Source organism: Protopterus annectens, chromosome 4.part0 (assembly GCF_019279795.1).
Source record: "Protopterus annectens isolate FY-2018-M chromosome 4.part0, PAN1.0, whole genome shotgun sequence".
In the NCBI taxonomy this organism is placed as follows: domain Eukaryota; kingdom Metazoa; phylum Chordata; order Ceratodontiformes; family Protopteridae; genus Protopterus; species Protopterus annectens.
The window spans coordinates 1436940758-1436953748 of record NC_056733.1 but is presented as its reverse complement, the minus strand read 5'-3'; the positions used below and the strand labels follow the sequence as shown (position 1 = coordinate 1436953748).

General features: G+C 36.3%; 1 protein-coding gene across 3 annotated transcripts in view; it reads right to left on the bottom strand.

The window, feature by feature from the left end:
- The window catches only part of LOC122799897 (E3 ubiquitin-protein ligase RNF14-like), a 1216993-nt gene that overhangs the window by 879832 nt on the left and 324170 nt on the right, over positions 1–12991 (bottom strand). For all 3 annotated transcript variants that reach the window (XM_044069279.1, XM_044069281.1, XM_044069280.1), the window contains one exon: positions 9517–9748. In XM_044069279.1, coding sequence (XP_043925214.1) covers positions 9517–9748 — 232 coding nt within the window. The remainder of the gene's footprint in view (positions 1–9516; positions 9749–12991) is intronic.

The window sequence follows — 12991 nt, the reverse complement described above, 5'->3', positions numbered from 1 at the left end:
ATCTGTCACCTTACATTGCCCTCCAATCTGATACATTTATTTCTATCATTCCCCCCTGTGATGTCACCTACCTCTTACTCTGTTCCTCCCCCTTCTGTAACTCTTACACTACTCAGAAAGTGCTCATTACCTATGTGGCAGTGTGATTCAGTATTGTAACCCTCATTTACATAGGATTGCCTAGTAATGCTTAGTTACATGTCTTACACGGAGCTTCCCCCCCCTTGACAACCACTACACGGAGGCCATATTGTTTTTGGTCTGCTAGTCCCTCCATTGTCATTCCATGTAATACATAAATCCCACAATTGTGGGCTTATAAGCCGGTTTTCAGTTTTAGGCAGCGCACCGCTTATGCGGGTGCGCTGCAGTTAAACATCAAAATCCCACGTAAAAAAAAAAGTTATTTAAAATACTTTTGCAACACTTTTTATTGCCAATGGCCACATATTTGGCCATTGGCATGCTAAATGAAACATATGCACCCTTTATTTGGAGCTGACATAGCTCCGTTGTCAATTTTGCAGAAATGTACTCAGTTGTCAGCTGAGTACATTTCTGCAGCTAACACGTCCGTTACATGGACTGGTTTAGGCTTCTTGGATCGCTCAAATACCTCATTTGCATATCTTTCAGCTGCAAATGAGGTATTGAGCATTTCCACGCCCAGTCCGTGTAAGAGATGTGTTAGCTGTCTCTTACACGGAGGTTTGGGCTTTTCCTGGATCGGGAGGCTTACACGGAGGCTTACACTACTCTTAAACTCCGTGTAAGCCTTCCTGAATCCTGCCCTAAGAATGAAAAAAAAAAAACAAGAAAGAAGTAATTTGTTTGGATGTTGTACATAGATGGGCACTGGGAAGGTGCAGAGATACTGTTCTGAATGCTGCATAGAGTAAAATGACTGCAGCTTCTGAAACACAGTTCAAAGCACAAAAATACATGCACAAAAGTCCCCCAAGTTTTATAAAAAAAAAATAAAAAAAATCAGAAACAAATCATTACAAATAGCATAAAACAGTTTTAGACAATAAATAAAGCATACATTTATTAAACTATATTGTCAGAAATGTTTAACAGAAAAAAGGCCCCAAAATAGTGATTTAAATGAAAAGAAAAAGCCATTTAAAATGCTGGATTCTTGCTCAGTCACCTCAGACAATCCTAACACCAAAGAAAAAACTACAGTATCAGCACGTTTTCCAGTCAAAACTTCCAGATGAAGCTTTTAATACACCGAAACAACAGTAGCAATTAATTTGCAGCTCTGGAAGCACAATGTATAGACAGGAGCTATAGTAAAATGGCATTAGAAAATAAACTAAAACATTTACAAATGGTCATAAAACACATTTGAATGGTTAAAAGTCCACAGAAACTAACAATCAGCTTATAATAAACAACACAAACCTTATACTGTGCAGGCAAAGCATATACAAAACTTTCAATCAGAAAAAATAGTGATAGCAGTAGAACACACTATTCAAGCATTAACAAAAAAAGCCAAAAGAGTTTCTTATCTGAGCTCAGCAACTGAAGAGATCTACAGTAAGGAGCAATCTTTCAAGACATCCTTCGCTTACTATGGCACTAGAAAACTGAAAGGGTCCTGCCTGTGGGTCTGTAAGGCAGTCCCTGTACCAGCACACCACCACACTAATAGACAGGCAGAAGGAGGAATTCTAAACTTTAGCAGACTGCCAGAGGGGGGGGGGGTAGCAGGGCACTACTATCCCAATGCAAGTAAGGCACTGTGTTCTACAAACATCTACTGTTACAGGTAAGTAAGACTCAGGCAGCTGCAATTTTTTAGAAATCTGGACAGTTATCAGTTACAAGATAAATTGATGCTGAAATTAAGTACGTATGGACTTCTGGATGGCATGGAATGGATAGTGCAGCAAGCCACTGATGCTCTCTGAGAAAATAACTAAAAAAGGAAAAATAAGCCAGGAGTTGGTGGTGGAAAAGTCCTGTAGGTGAGTATAAGGACATATGCTAAATGCCAACTAAGAAGAAAAAACTAAAGTAAACCAGAGAAAAAGGACAATAAAGGGACAGCTAACAAACAAGAGGGAAAATCTAACCACAAGGTTCAATACCAATCAATTAATGTGGATGGGCTGCCCCATCTCCCTATTGTTGTTTGGGGTTTATTTAGAGCCATTCATTGCAAGATTATGGTGGGCAAAAATAGAGCGATATAGAAGGAGAGAGAATTGGAATTGAAGATAGTCTTGTATGCAGACAATGTTATTATCATGCTTGTAAATCCAGAGAAAGATACAAAGGAAACTTAAGATTGTAAAATGAGTTTGGGAGGATGTCTGGGTACAAGATAAATGAAGGTAAAACAAAGTCGATAGATATTAATATGACTGAACAAGAAAGGATGAAATGCAAAAAATGAGAACTGGTACAGTGATGGGAAAATAAAGTACTTACGGGTCCGGTTATAAAGTATCCCGAGAGAGAGAGAGAAACCTATCAGTGTATGGTAAAAAAAGATATAAAAGTACCTAACAAACTGGAAAATATTAAACTAAAGCATACAGCAAAGAGTGCAGGTGGTGCACTGGCAAAACAAGCATGAAGGTGGGTTAAGGGTCCCAGACCCAGAAAAAATACATTTAGGCAGCACAACTATCTTACGTAGCAAGAGGAATGGATCTGTCAAAGGAGAAAAATGGGTGCTGATGTTGAAGTAGCAAAATACACAGAGAGGGGAAAGGACATGTAGGAAATATTATGGGGAGAGGAGATGAGGGATCTGGGGAGCCCAGTATTAGACATGATAAGCTAAACAGTGAAGAAAATATTTCAAACTGGGAAAATGAAGTCCTGGGGAAGGCTATATTGCCTATAGGAGGGGAAAAAACAACAAAAAAAGCAAAACGGCAAGTATGATTTGGCAAAAACTTAAAATAGGGGTCAGATACTGAGAGCAGGCAGTGCTAGTAAATAATATGAAGACAAGGAAGCAGATTCAAAACAAATATGGCTTACAAGACAGATTGAAGTTCCACTACTTTTATAAGCACCAAGCTTCAAATACTTATATTCAATAACCACTCTCTCTCCAAAAGTAAAAAACTCTTTTTTAATTAAGCAAACTACCAATCACTACCTCATAATAGCAGAGCACCGATCAGCAATATATACACATAAACCCACATAATTTACCTTTCTTTTACCATTTCAAATATTTTTCCCAACAGTAACTCTTTTCTTGGTAACCATTTGAAATGTAGGTACCCACTACAGTGAATCCCAAAATATGGAGACTGAATGGCTGAAAGAATGGACTTACATATACTAAGTCCAACAAGCCATTTCTTGGAATATTCCCATTTCTCTGAGGTATGGTAAACTTGGAGTTGATAAATATAAGAGCAGGGGTGGGGGGTGCAGGGGGGCTTGTTCCTTTGCTAAAGAACTTTAAAGGGGGAGATGAACAATTTTCAAAATTCCCTGTTCTCCTGTGTTTTTGGTCTTTTTTTTCCGGCTTGTTGGCATTTGGCATTTGGAGTGCCAACATTTCAATAGGGTGCCTCTTTTTGACTACCTGTCTTAGTCTTTGCTTCTCTTTCATCACACATACACATTTCCCTTTCATCACACATATACATTTTTTTCTTTCATTTTATCAATGTCATACTACCAATCTTATTTTCTACATCCTTTTCTTACTCAAGCACTCTTTATGTTCATTACGTCTACTATACCACATTGTCTCCTCACTACACTAGCATATCTCTCTAGCTACCAACAACTCATCATAGCTAAATCATCAAGTCCAACAAGACTATTTCCACTCCAACAAAAACTACAACATCCCATTATCTATATATCACCTAACCTGATTCAATGGACTATATCCAATCTTATTACTTACAAATGTGCCAGAACTTAAGATATACCTACAAAAAAAAAAAAAAAAAAAAAAACGAAAACCTGAACTGTTCCATGACCATTTTTATAAACTCAATCCTTAACAGTCTTCTCCACAGAATCAGTGGAGACATCTATTACATACCTGTCCCAAAAATACTAAACACCACTACCTCAAACTATTCTCAAGCAAGTACCCCCACACAAATCATAAATAAAATTACTCTGACCACTTATTCTTAAATGTAACCTTCAGAAGCATATGTAATAAAATCCAAGATTTCCATGCATGTATTGCCTCCTACTGCCCTAATACAGTCATAGCAACAGACACCTGGCTAAAGAAAGAAATGAAGGACAGCTAAATAACATCCCTGACTACAATATACTAAGACTCAACAGGAAAAACAAATGGGCAGGTGGCATAGCAATTATCTTTAAAATGTCTCCCCGATATAACTTTACTTCCCCTCAACATCTGTCAGTTTAATTATGTTGAACTATTACTATCCCCCCTCAAAATCAATAAATAATATATGCATCATAGCCACACATATTCCACCAGGCAACAATAGCACCACTACAGAAAACTTCATACAATGGCTATCCCAACAATTAAATCAGGAAACAATCATTTTAAGAGAGATTAATATAGATTGGCAACAAACAAACAAAGTAAATTCCTCAGATTCCATAAACTTATATAACTTTACCCAACTAATCACCTCACTCACTAGAACTTGACAAAAAAATCTAACAAGACACTCAATCCTTGGTTGGATCTTTATCATTAGTCCAAACAAATATAAATCAGGTTGTTTACCCAACACCATTATTAACTACCTTCCCACATATACTATTAAAAGCTCCAAACATTCTCAACATCAAATTATATATCATCAAAAACCTAACACAACTAACTTCTACAATGATCCCTTAATTGAACTCCTAGCCCAGTAAAATTGAAACATCTTAAAAAAAACCTACTACATGACACCACTGCAAACTTTAACAAAACTTTCCTAAACATCTTAAACAATCTGGCCCTAATACAGGCAGAAAGCATCAAATCAAATCCAACCCATTGGTTAACCACAGAAACAAAGCAGACCATTACCCTAATTGACAAAACCCAGAAAGAATTGCTAAAAAATAGGACTCAAAATACCCTACATAATTATAAGCAACTCAGAATCTTAACAAAGTATCACGTAAAAGTCAACAACAAAAAACTACTACTCAAATCTACAACATAAACACCAGAATAATCCAAAACTGTTTTGGTTCACATGAAATAAATTACTGCACCCAGAACAAACAGCCACATCATCTCCCTCTACAACCAATGCCACACTCTCTATCCCCACACAATTCAATTCCTATTTTATTGAGACAGTAAAATCCCTCATTAACAATAATACTGCTTCTTCACTTACCCTACACCCCCAGAACCAGCTACAATCATTTCATTTACAGCCTATCCAAACCTCCACAATATAAAAACTTCTAACAAACGTAAGCTCTCATCTCTGACTGCATATCACCTTCCTAGTCAATACCTAAAAATAGCCACTATCACAATAGCCTTTCCAGTATCTATCATGATAAACAGGTCAATATTCGAAAAATACATCCCACTCATCAGGAAGAAATCTTACATTATACCATTACACAAAGGAGGCACATCAACTGGTTTCAATAAATATAGACCATTTGCAATAATATCACCCCTGTCTAAAATCTTTGAAAAATGCATCCTTATGCAACTTATACATTACCTCAACTCAACCTCCTCTCAAACACCCAACATGGTCTTCACTCTCACCACAATACCACAACATCTCCCTACACACTACCAATGTTATTAACTCCCACAGAGATATCAACAATTAAATATCTACCCTATTCCTTGATTTGTCCAAGACATTTGATACCATATCCAACCAAAAGCTCCTCAACAAACTCTTTTCCCTGGTTCTTTAGCTATTTATCTGACAGGGAGCAAACTGTCAGGTGCAAGCAAATGCTCTGATCCTTTCAGCCTATAACAGTTATTATTCCACAGGGGTCCATACTGTGGCTCCTTGTTTTGAACATCTTTATAAACAAACTCCATCTGCACATAATCCAATATGCTGATGATTCAACACTTCTATGCCCTGCGCCTTCGCTAACAGAAGTACAAGATATTATCCAAACCTCTTTCTCTGCAGTAGAATTTTGGCTAAAACAATCCACTCTAAACTACCATAAATAATAACGCCTTCAAAATAAAGTCCTCTAATAACACAATAATCGATAGAGTAACCAATATAAACAGCTAGGCATCACAATAAATTAAAACCTCATGTTTGACTGACATATCTTACAAACAACTAAACAATTTTAAAACCTGGGCTCCCTTTACAGGGCAAAACAATACTTTAATTATTTAACTAGGCAAACATTACCTTCATTGTATTTACTTCCAACAATGCTCCACGTTTCCCCTACCCTAATAAACACTACGTACATATCCAAGTTCTCTCATCCTGCTATTAGAAAATAACATTTGCCACAACTCATGCCTATAGAACTCACCAATGACATGCTCTAAAACAAGTATGTTGGCTCCAGCTTCCCAACTACTAAGTGCACACACTCAGCTGCTAACCGCTTTCAACCTCATACATATTCCAGAGAAGTCTCCAGCTCTAACAGGCACTCTGCAACTTTGCTAACCGAATATAATTCTCTGCTCCAGAGATAAGTTCTTTCTCAGAATAACCAGATCACACAACTCAGCAAGTGATTTACTTTAATCACACTACGTCTCAAAAATCTGGAACATCATTCCAGAAGACCTAAGACTAATTGATAAATACACCAAATTTAAAAAGACCCTAAAATACCATCTATATTAATCATGGATGCAGATATGTTAAACACCTGGCTAAATCCTTCCAACTACTTACCCACCTCTCTGTCCCCCTTCCAGCAACTTACCTAACTCTCAGACCCCCTGACTTTTACCTCTCTGGCTAATTTCCCTGGCGGTGTAGCCTTCCTTTAACTACTAACAAACTCTACTATCTACCCATCCAAATAATCAACTCTATCAGTAACAATTACATCATTTGCCTTTCTACTACCAAACCATTTAAACTGCTCACTATTTTTTACAATTTATTTCCACTCATAAAATTACAATTATTACTGAGCTATTATTCTTTCTCCTTTTTCTACACCAATATCTATATCTGCTAAATTTATCTACCACCTCCTCTGCTTTAGTAAAACTGCAAAATGATACACTCTTCCTTTCTTCTGCAAGAAATGAAATAAAATGTACTAACAGATATCTAGAATAAAGCATCTCCATCTTTAAAAATATTTCGTTCATTTCACATGCTGTATACTACATTTATATGTATCATATGTGTAATTGATATGTATGTACATTTTAAAAGAATTGTGCTGGAGCTTTTCTCCCCAGGCTTCTGTTGAAAAAGGGTGATACCCTGTTAAACTTTCCTGATTAACAATGATAAATAAAAATAAACAAATAATATAAATACTATACAGTGCTACAACAAGAAGGAAACAAGACACAGTGGATTAGGATGCCAGAAAAACAAAGACCGGTGTTAGTTATAACAGGAAGCTGAGAACAAAGGGTTATCCTAGTGGAAGGTTGGTAGCAGGGTTATAGAGTACAACAGGAGAGCTTGATATGATATCAAGTGAAGAAATAGGAAAGAGTTGTGGGGCACAGGCATGGAAACTAATAAGAGAAAGTTGAATGGCGACAACTGTGGGATATGGTATGGAAAACAGTAAGGTTGAGGACGTTCAGAATCTTCGCATGGGGGTATTTGTACAAGTACTTTTATATTCCAGAAAGACAGGACGACTGTTCCCAGGGGTGGATGTAGGATGCTGGAGATGTGAAGGTCAAGAGATAGGGGGCTGAAACCACATTTTCTGGAGCTGTCCAACCTTAGAAGAGTATAAACAAAAGCTAGTTCAACTGAAGCTAGTCCAACTGAACAGGAAGATAGAGAAGATAGATGACTTCTAGGAATAAACATTAGATGGGGAAAAAAGAGAACAGAAAGAAAAGTTAATAGAAGGGATATTATCACTGGGGAAATATTATCACAAGGTTATGGAGGCAAAATAAATAAAAAAAGATAGAACAGTTGTTTGTATTATGGGATACGGAATAAAATTAACTGACAAAATAGAAAATATGATAGGACAGGATGAAGGAAACTGGGGAATGAAAGAAAGGATATTAGAAAACACAGCCTAGCACTTGGGGAGGGATATGTAAATGGTGTATATATTTATTTGAAATAGAAGAGTTACAAGGAAAGGCATTTAAGAATAAGAAGCTGCTATAACACACATGCAAAACCAAATAAAATGTAATAAATAAAAAGCAAGGGGAGAATGGAAGGGGGGAGTAGACAGACAAGCAAAACGGAAATAAGATGCGAGAGTGACCAGAAGCTAGTGGTGGGGCGAATGCTACATTGGAAGGTGGCCAGAAGTAAATTATTGATAGATCAGGAAGCTAATGTGTTAACAACATGCAAACAGAGAATGGGAAGCAAATCATTAGAATGACAGCCATGGAATGATAAAATCAGATTTGCAATGATTGTAGAAAACCTTCCAAGGTTACAAGGTTAGAGAGTTCCCTTCCCCACAAAGGAAGAGAGATTAGAAGGTCATCAGAAATTCAGAACCGTATTGGTATTGACAAAGGAGTCATTTGGTCAAACATGAATTGGAACAAAGCAATTAGAGGGACAACTGTGAAAGCAAGATTGTAAAGTAATTTTGAAGACCTAAGTAGTAAGCTCTATCTTTATTATGAAAGTGGCAGTCTTAATGAAAGACTACAGTACATGATAATAGAAAATAGGTATAAAGTCTAACATCTATAACACACACACACACACACACACACACACATTATATATATATATATATATATATATATATATATATATATATATATATATATAAAGTCAAATCTTCATGCAATATTGCATAGACACTAGGGGAAAAAAGAAAAATTCCAACTGAGACTCAGTCATTGGTATGAGGGCCAAACTGCTACAATAGAAGCAGGGTGGGTAATGGTCACAATGCAAATTTAGAGGTGCTCTGATTAAGACAGTGGTGGATTACAAATGCTAAATTTCTCTCCCTCCAAAGAAGCCCACCAAATTATTGAAGAAGAGATATGGTGAGCAGGGAACAGCTGAGACAGTTTTGTATTATGCATACAAAGAATAGGGCAGTATGTGAGATTAACAAATTAATTTATATGCATTGACAAGTGGGCTCATAAATTGTGAAGTAATAATGGAAACAGCAGATATACATTTCCCACATTTTTGAAAGCTTTTAACTTTTGGATTACAAAAGTACTAGCAGAATGATTTACTAATTTATATATACTGTGATCTCACTGCCTCTCCTTCTTCCCCTCTTTCTCACCCTCTCTCTGAACTAGCACCCTCATAAAAGGATTAGGGACTCCCAATCCACGGCACTTGAAGCTCTCTACCTCACCAAATCATGAACCATCTGTCAATAGTTTCAAACAACATTTCAGCGGACTGTACTTACCTGCTACTTCATTATGACAAGGAGCAACTCCATGGTAAGTCAGATTACACTTGGTGCAAAATGCAAAGAAGCAGCTATTACAGACAGCCATTTCACTGTCTGGCTCTTTCAGCACTGCAGTTTGACAGCTTAATCGTGGACAGTAAACAACATCTGTCATTAGGCTCAGACCATTCTGAAGCAAGAGATGGTCATAACGGGAAAATGCCTCCTCTCCAACAAGTTGTTTTACCTGTGTAATGAAAGAAAGACATTTTTAAAAAACACGACTGCATATATTCTGAGACTACTTTTGTTATTCTCTGTCACAAGAAAAATTATTTTACTTAGATGCTGATAACTTCCACTTGTATATTAATCTTTACCCTGCACCATTAATCACTTCTGCTTTAGAAGCCCGGTTGTCTGGAACTTTCTCCCTAGAGAAATAAGACAGCAAACAAGTCTACCTGCTTTCTTCATGCAACTCATAAACTCATACAATGAAGCACCATACAGTCTTTACCTGAACTGCCACTCCATAAGCGGATGAGCTCAAAAGTGTGTATCATATATCTTATGCACTATTTAAAGATAAAGTGCAATTTTTTTTTACTGTAACTTAGGTTTTTTTATAAAAGATGCACACAAATGATCTTTTCTGGCAAATCAAAGGTTCGTAATAATTAATAGGTAAAATAAAAATACCTTTTAAAGCTATCATTAAACATGAAAGTGCTAAAAATATCTTCATCATTCTGCATTAATTATCACATGATAACAAGATGTAATTATATAAATGAGAGGAAAAATTACCAAGTCATTAATTAGTAGATTGAAATTTCATTTGCTTGTTTAATTACAGGTGTTTTCATTTTATAAATTTCATCTAATGAGCAATTTTCCACTCATTTCTGTAACTGCATTCTGCTGTCACATGATAAGTAATACAGGATGATGGGGGGCATATTTATAATGCTGTCACATTTAATGAAAATTTTAAAAGGTATTCTCATTTTGCTTACTTATTATTACAAACTTCAGTTTGCCACAGAAGAGTGTTCACATGCATAAATATGCATAAAAGCACTCTTATTTTATGGAAAACCAAAGCTGCACTAAAACATTTTATACCTGATCTTTAAAATTAAGAGTAGTATGCACCTATATTCTGTGCGGCCTAAAAACTACAACTGCTGTCTACTATTTATATCACTTTAACTTCAAAAGCTCCTCCTACACTTATATCATTTGATTCTACTGGTAATAATTACATGATCACATTATACAGACCATTCTCTTCTATGAGCTTTGTTTACCGTCCCATCAGTGGCAGATTATAATAGGGGAATTCGGACAGCCGCCACGTGTTCACGGTCAGACAAAATAAATTTAAATAAAAAAAAAAGTTTAATTATGTGCAGCACTGCTAACTCATTTGAATTAGCTTATGTGTTGAACATATGACAACTGTTAACAAAATGTGTTTGCTTTTAGTAAAAAGAAGTCTTAAATGATAAACACTTCAAGTATTTCCTCTGTATACTTGCACTGCATACTACTTGTGCATAGGCAGCATGGGCTAGTGATGCAATTTTATTCAATTATTTTTTTTACATAAACATTTCTTTACTTAAATAAATAAATGGCCCTTGGTGATCCTCTGCATAGTGCTGCAGTCTCTAACTTATTCATTGGGAAGCCAACAAACAGAAACCTTGCGAATATTAAAGAGTATCGTAGAGAGCTGCCAACTCTAAACTGGTCCTAGACGTGAGTGTGTGCATGTATGTGCCTTCTGTGGAACTGGGCTGGCAAATCAACACTGTAAATCTCCACTGCCAATCATGAGCAGACAGGTAATCCACTGTGGAAACCCCTAACTGGGGAAAAGCCAAAAGAAGAAGTAGAGAGCTGCCATCAACTGCAGACGTTCATGGTAAAGTGAGGTATGTGTTATTTCCTTTCATGTCCTGGTGGGGAATCAGATGTAACAATGACAACTGCAGTCTAGAGGGACTGCAGGTTCATTATGGATGAAAACAGCATGTCATTTGCTCAGTTCTGCAGTACTTTCCAGCTACTGCTTGCATGTGAAAAACAAGTTGAAACTGTCCAAGATTTTGTGGATTTTCTCTGAATTTATCTCATGGTTTAGTCTGTGCCTCATAAAATCTTTGGTTTTATGACACATTATTGAGGTCTGCAGCCAGTAAATGGGGGGGGGTGTCACTGGTGGATAAAAGCAACTTACCCTCTTATCAGTTAATCATTTTAAAATCTAGTTTCTTAGGACTAGTATGCATTTGTATTAAATATGTTGGAGTATTTACTCTCTGGTAAGGGTGTGAAACTATTTCGGATTTCACATAATATGTCTGCCTTTGTCCTATATTTTTGGTCTGTTCCTCATTAAATTTGTGGTTTTAAGGCAAATCATTGAGTATTACAGTCACTAAATGTGCGCGTGTGTGGGGGTGCTGGTTGTGGATAACAACAACTCATACTTTTGCTGTTTGATCATTTTAAGTCTGGCTTTACAGGACTAGTGTATGTTTTTCTGAAATTTGCTGGAATACTTATTCTGAGTTTTTTCTGTGAAGCAAAGTTGAAACTGTCCCAGATTTCAGATAATATCATTGAGTTTGCCACATATTTTTCTCAATTGTGCCTTATAGAATGTGTTGTTTTCTAGTAAATCATTGAAGAATGCAGTTACTAACTGATGACAGACATTTGAATTTACACATAATTCAAGAAATGTAGATCAATGAAAAAATGTTATTCTAACAACTTTCTAAGTATATGAGTATTATTCAAAATATGTCACTGGTTTTGGGCTTTTGATCATTATTTTTGGGATAATTCCTGAGTCTTACACTGAGAGGTTGAGACATTTTTTTCCAAAGAAAAATTAGATGAACATGACAAAATGGCTCTAACTGTGCTGTCTGGGGTTGGAGGGCACTGTTTGTTGAAAAAAAGTAACTTACCCTCTGGTTATTTGCTGAGTTAATCATCTGACTTTGCAGGCGAATGTGCATTTTTGTGAATAAGATATAATACTTTTATCTATTGCATATATGAAATAAATGTAAATTTACTCAGCTTTCAAGTGTCCCTTATTTGACATAATTCCCCTTATTCTGTACATATCTGTGGCCTGTTCATCATAACACTTGTACTTTCTGGCAAATCATTGAGAACTGTAGTCACTAAATACCAACATTTGGATTTCAGAGTTCATATTATTCAGAAAATGCATGCTAATGCAAACAAATGTTATTCTAGCAACTTTCCAAGTATTTGGGATGAAGTGAGGATTCTGTTACTGATACTAGGTCTTTTCCCCTAATTGTTTTAAATTTGCCTTTGTTTCTGATTCTTCTACTAAGAAGTTGAGAGGCATTACCTTTTATGACAATAAGGTGAGGTGTACACAGCAAATGGCTATAACTGCTGGGCTGGGTGTGACTATGGATGAAACTAACTTACC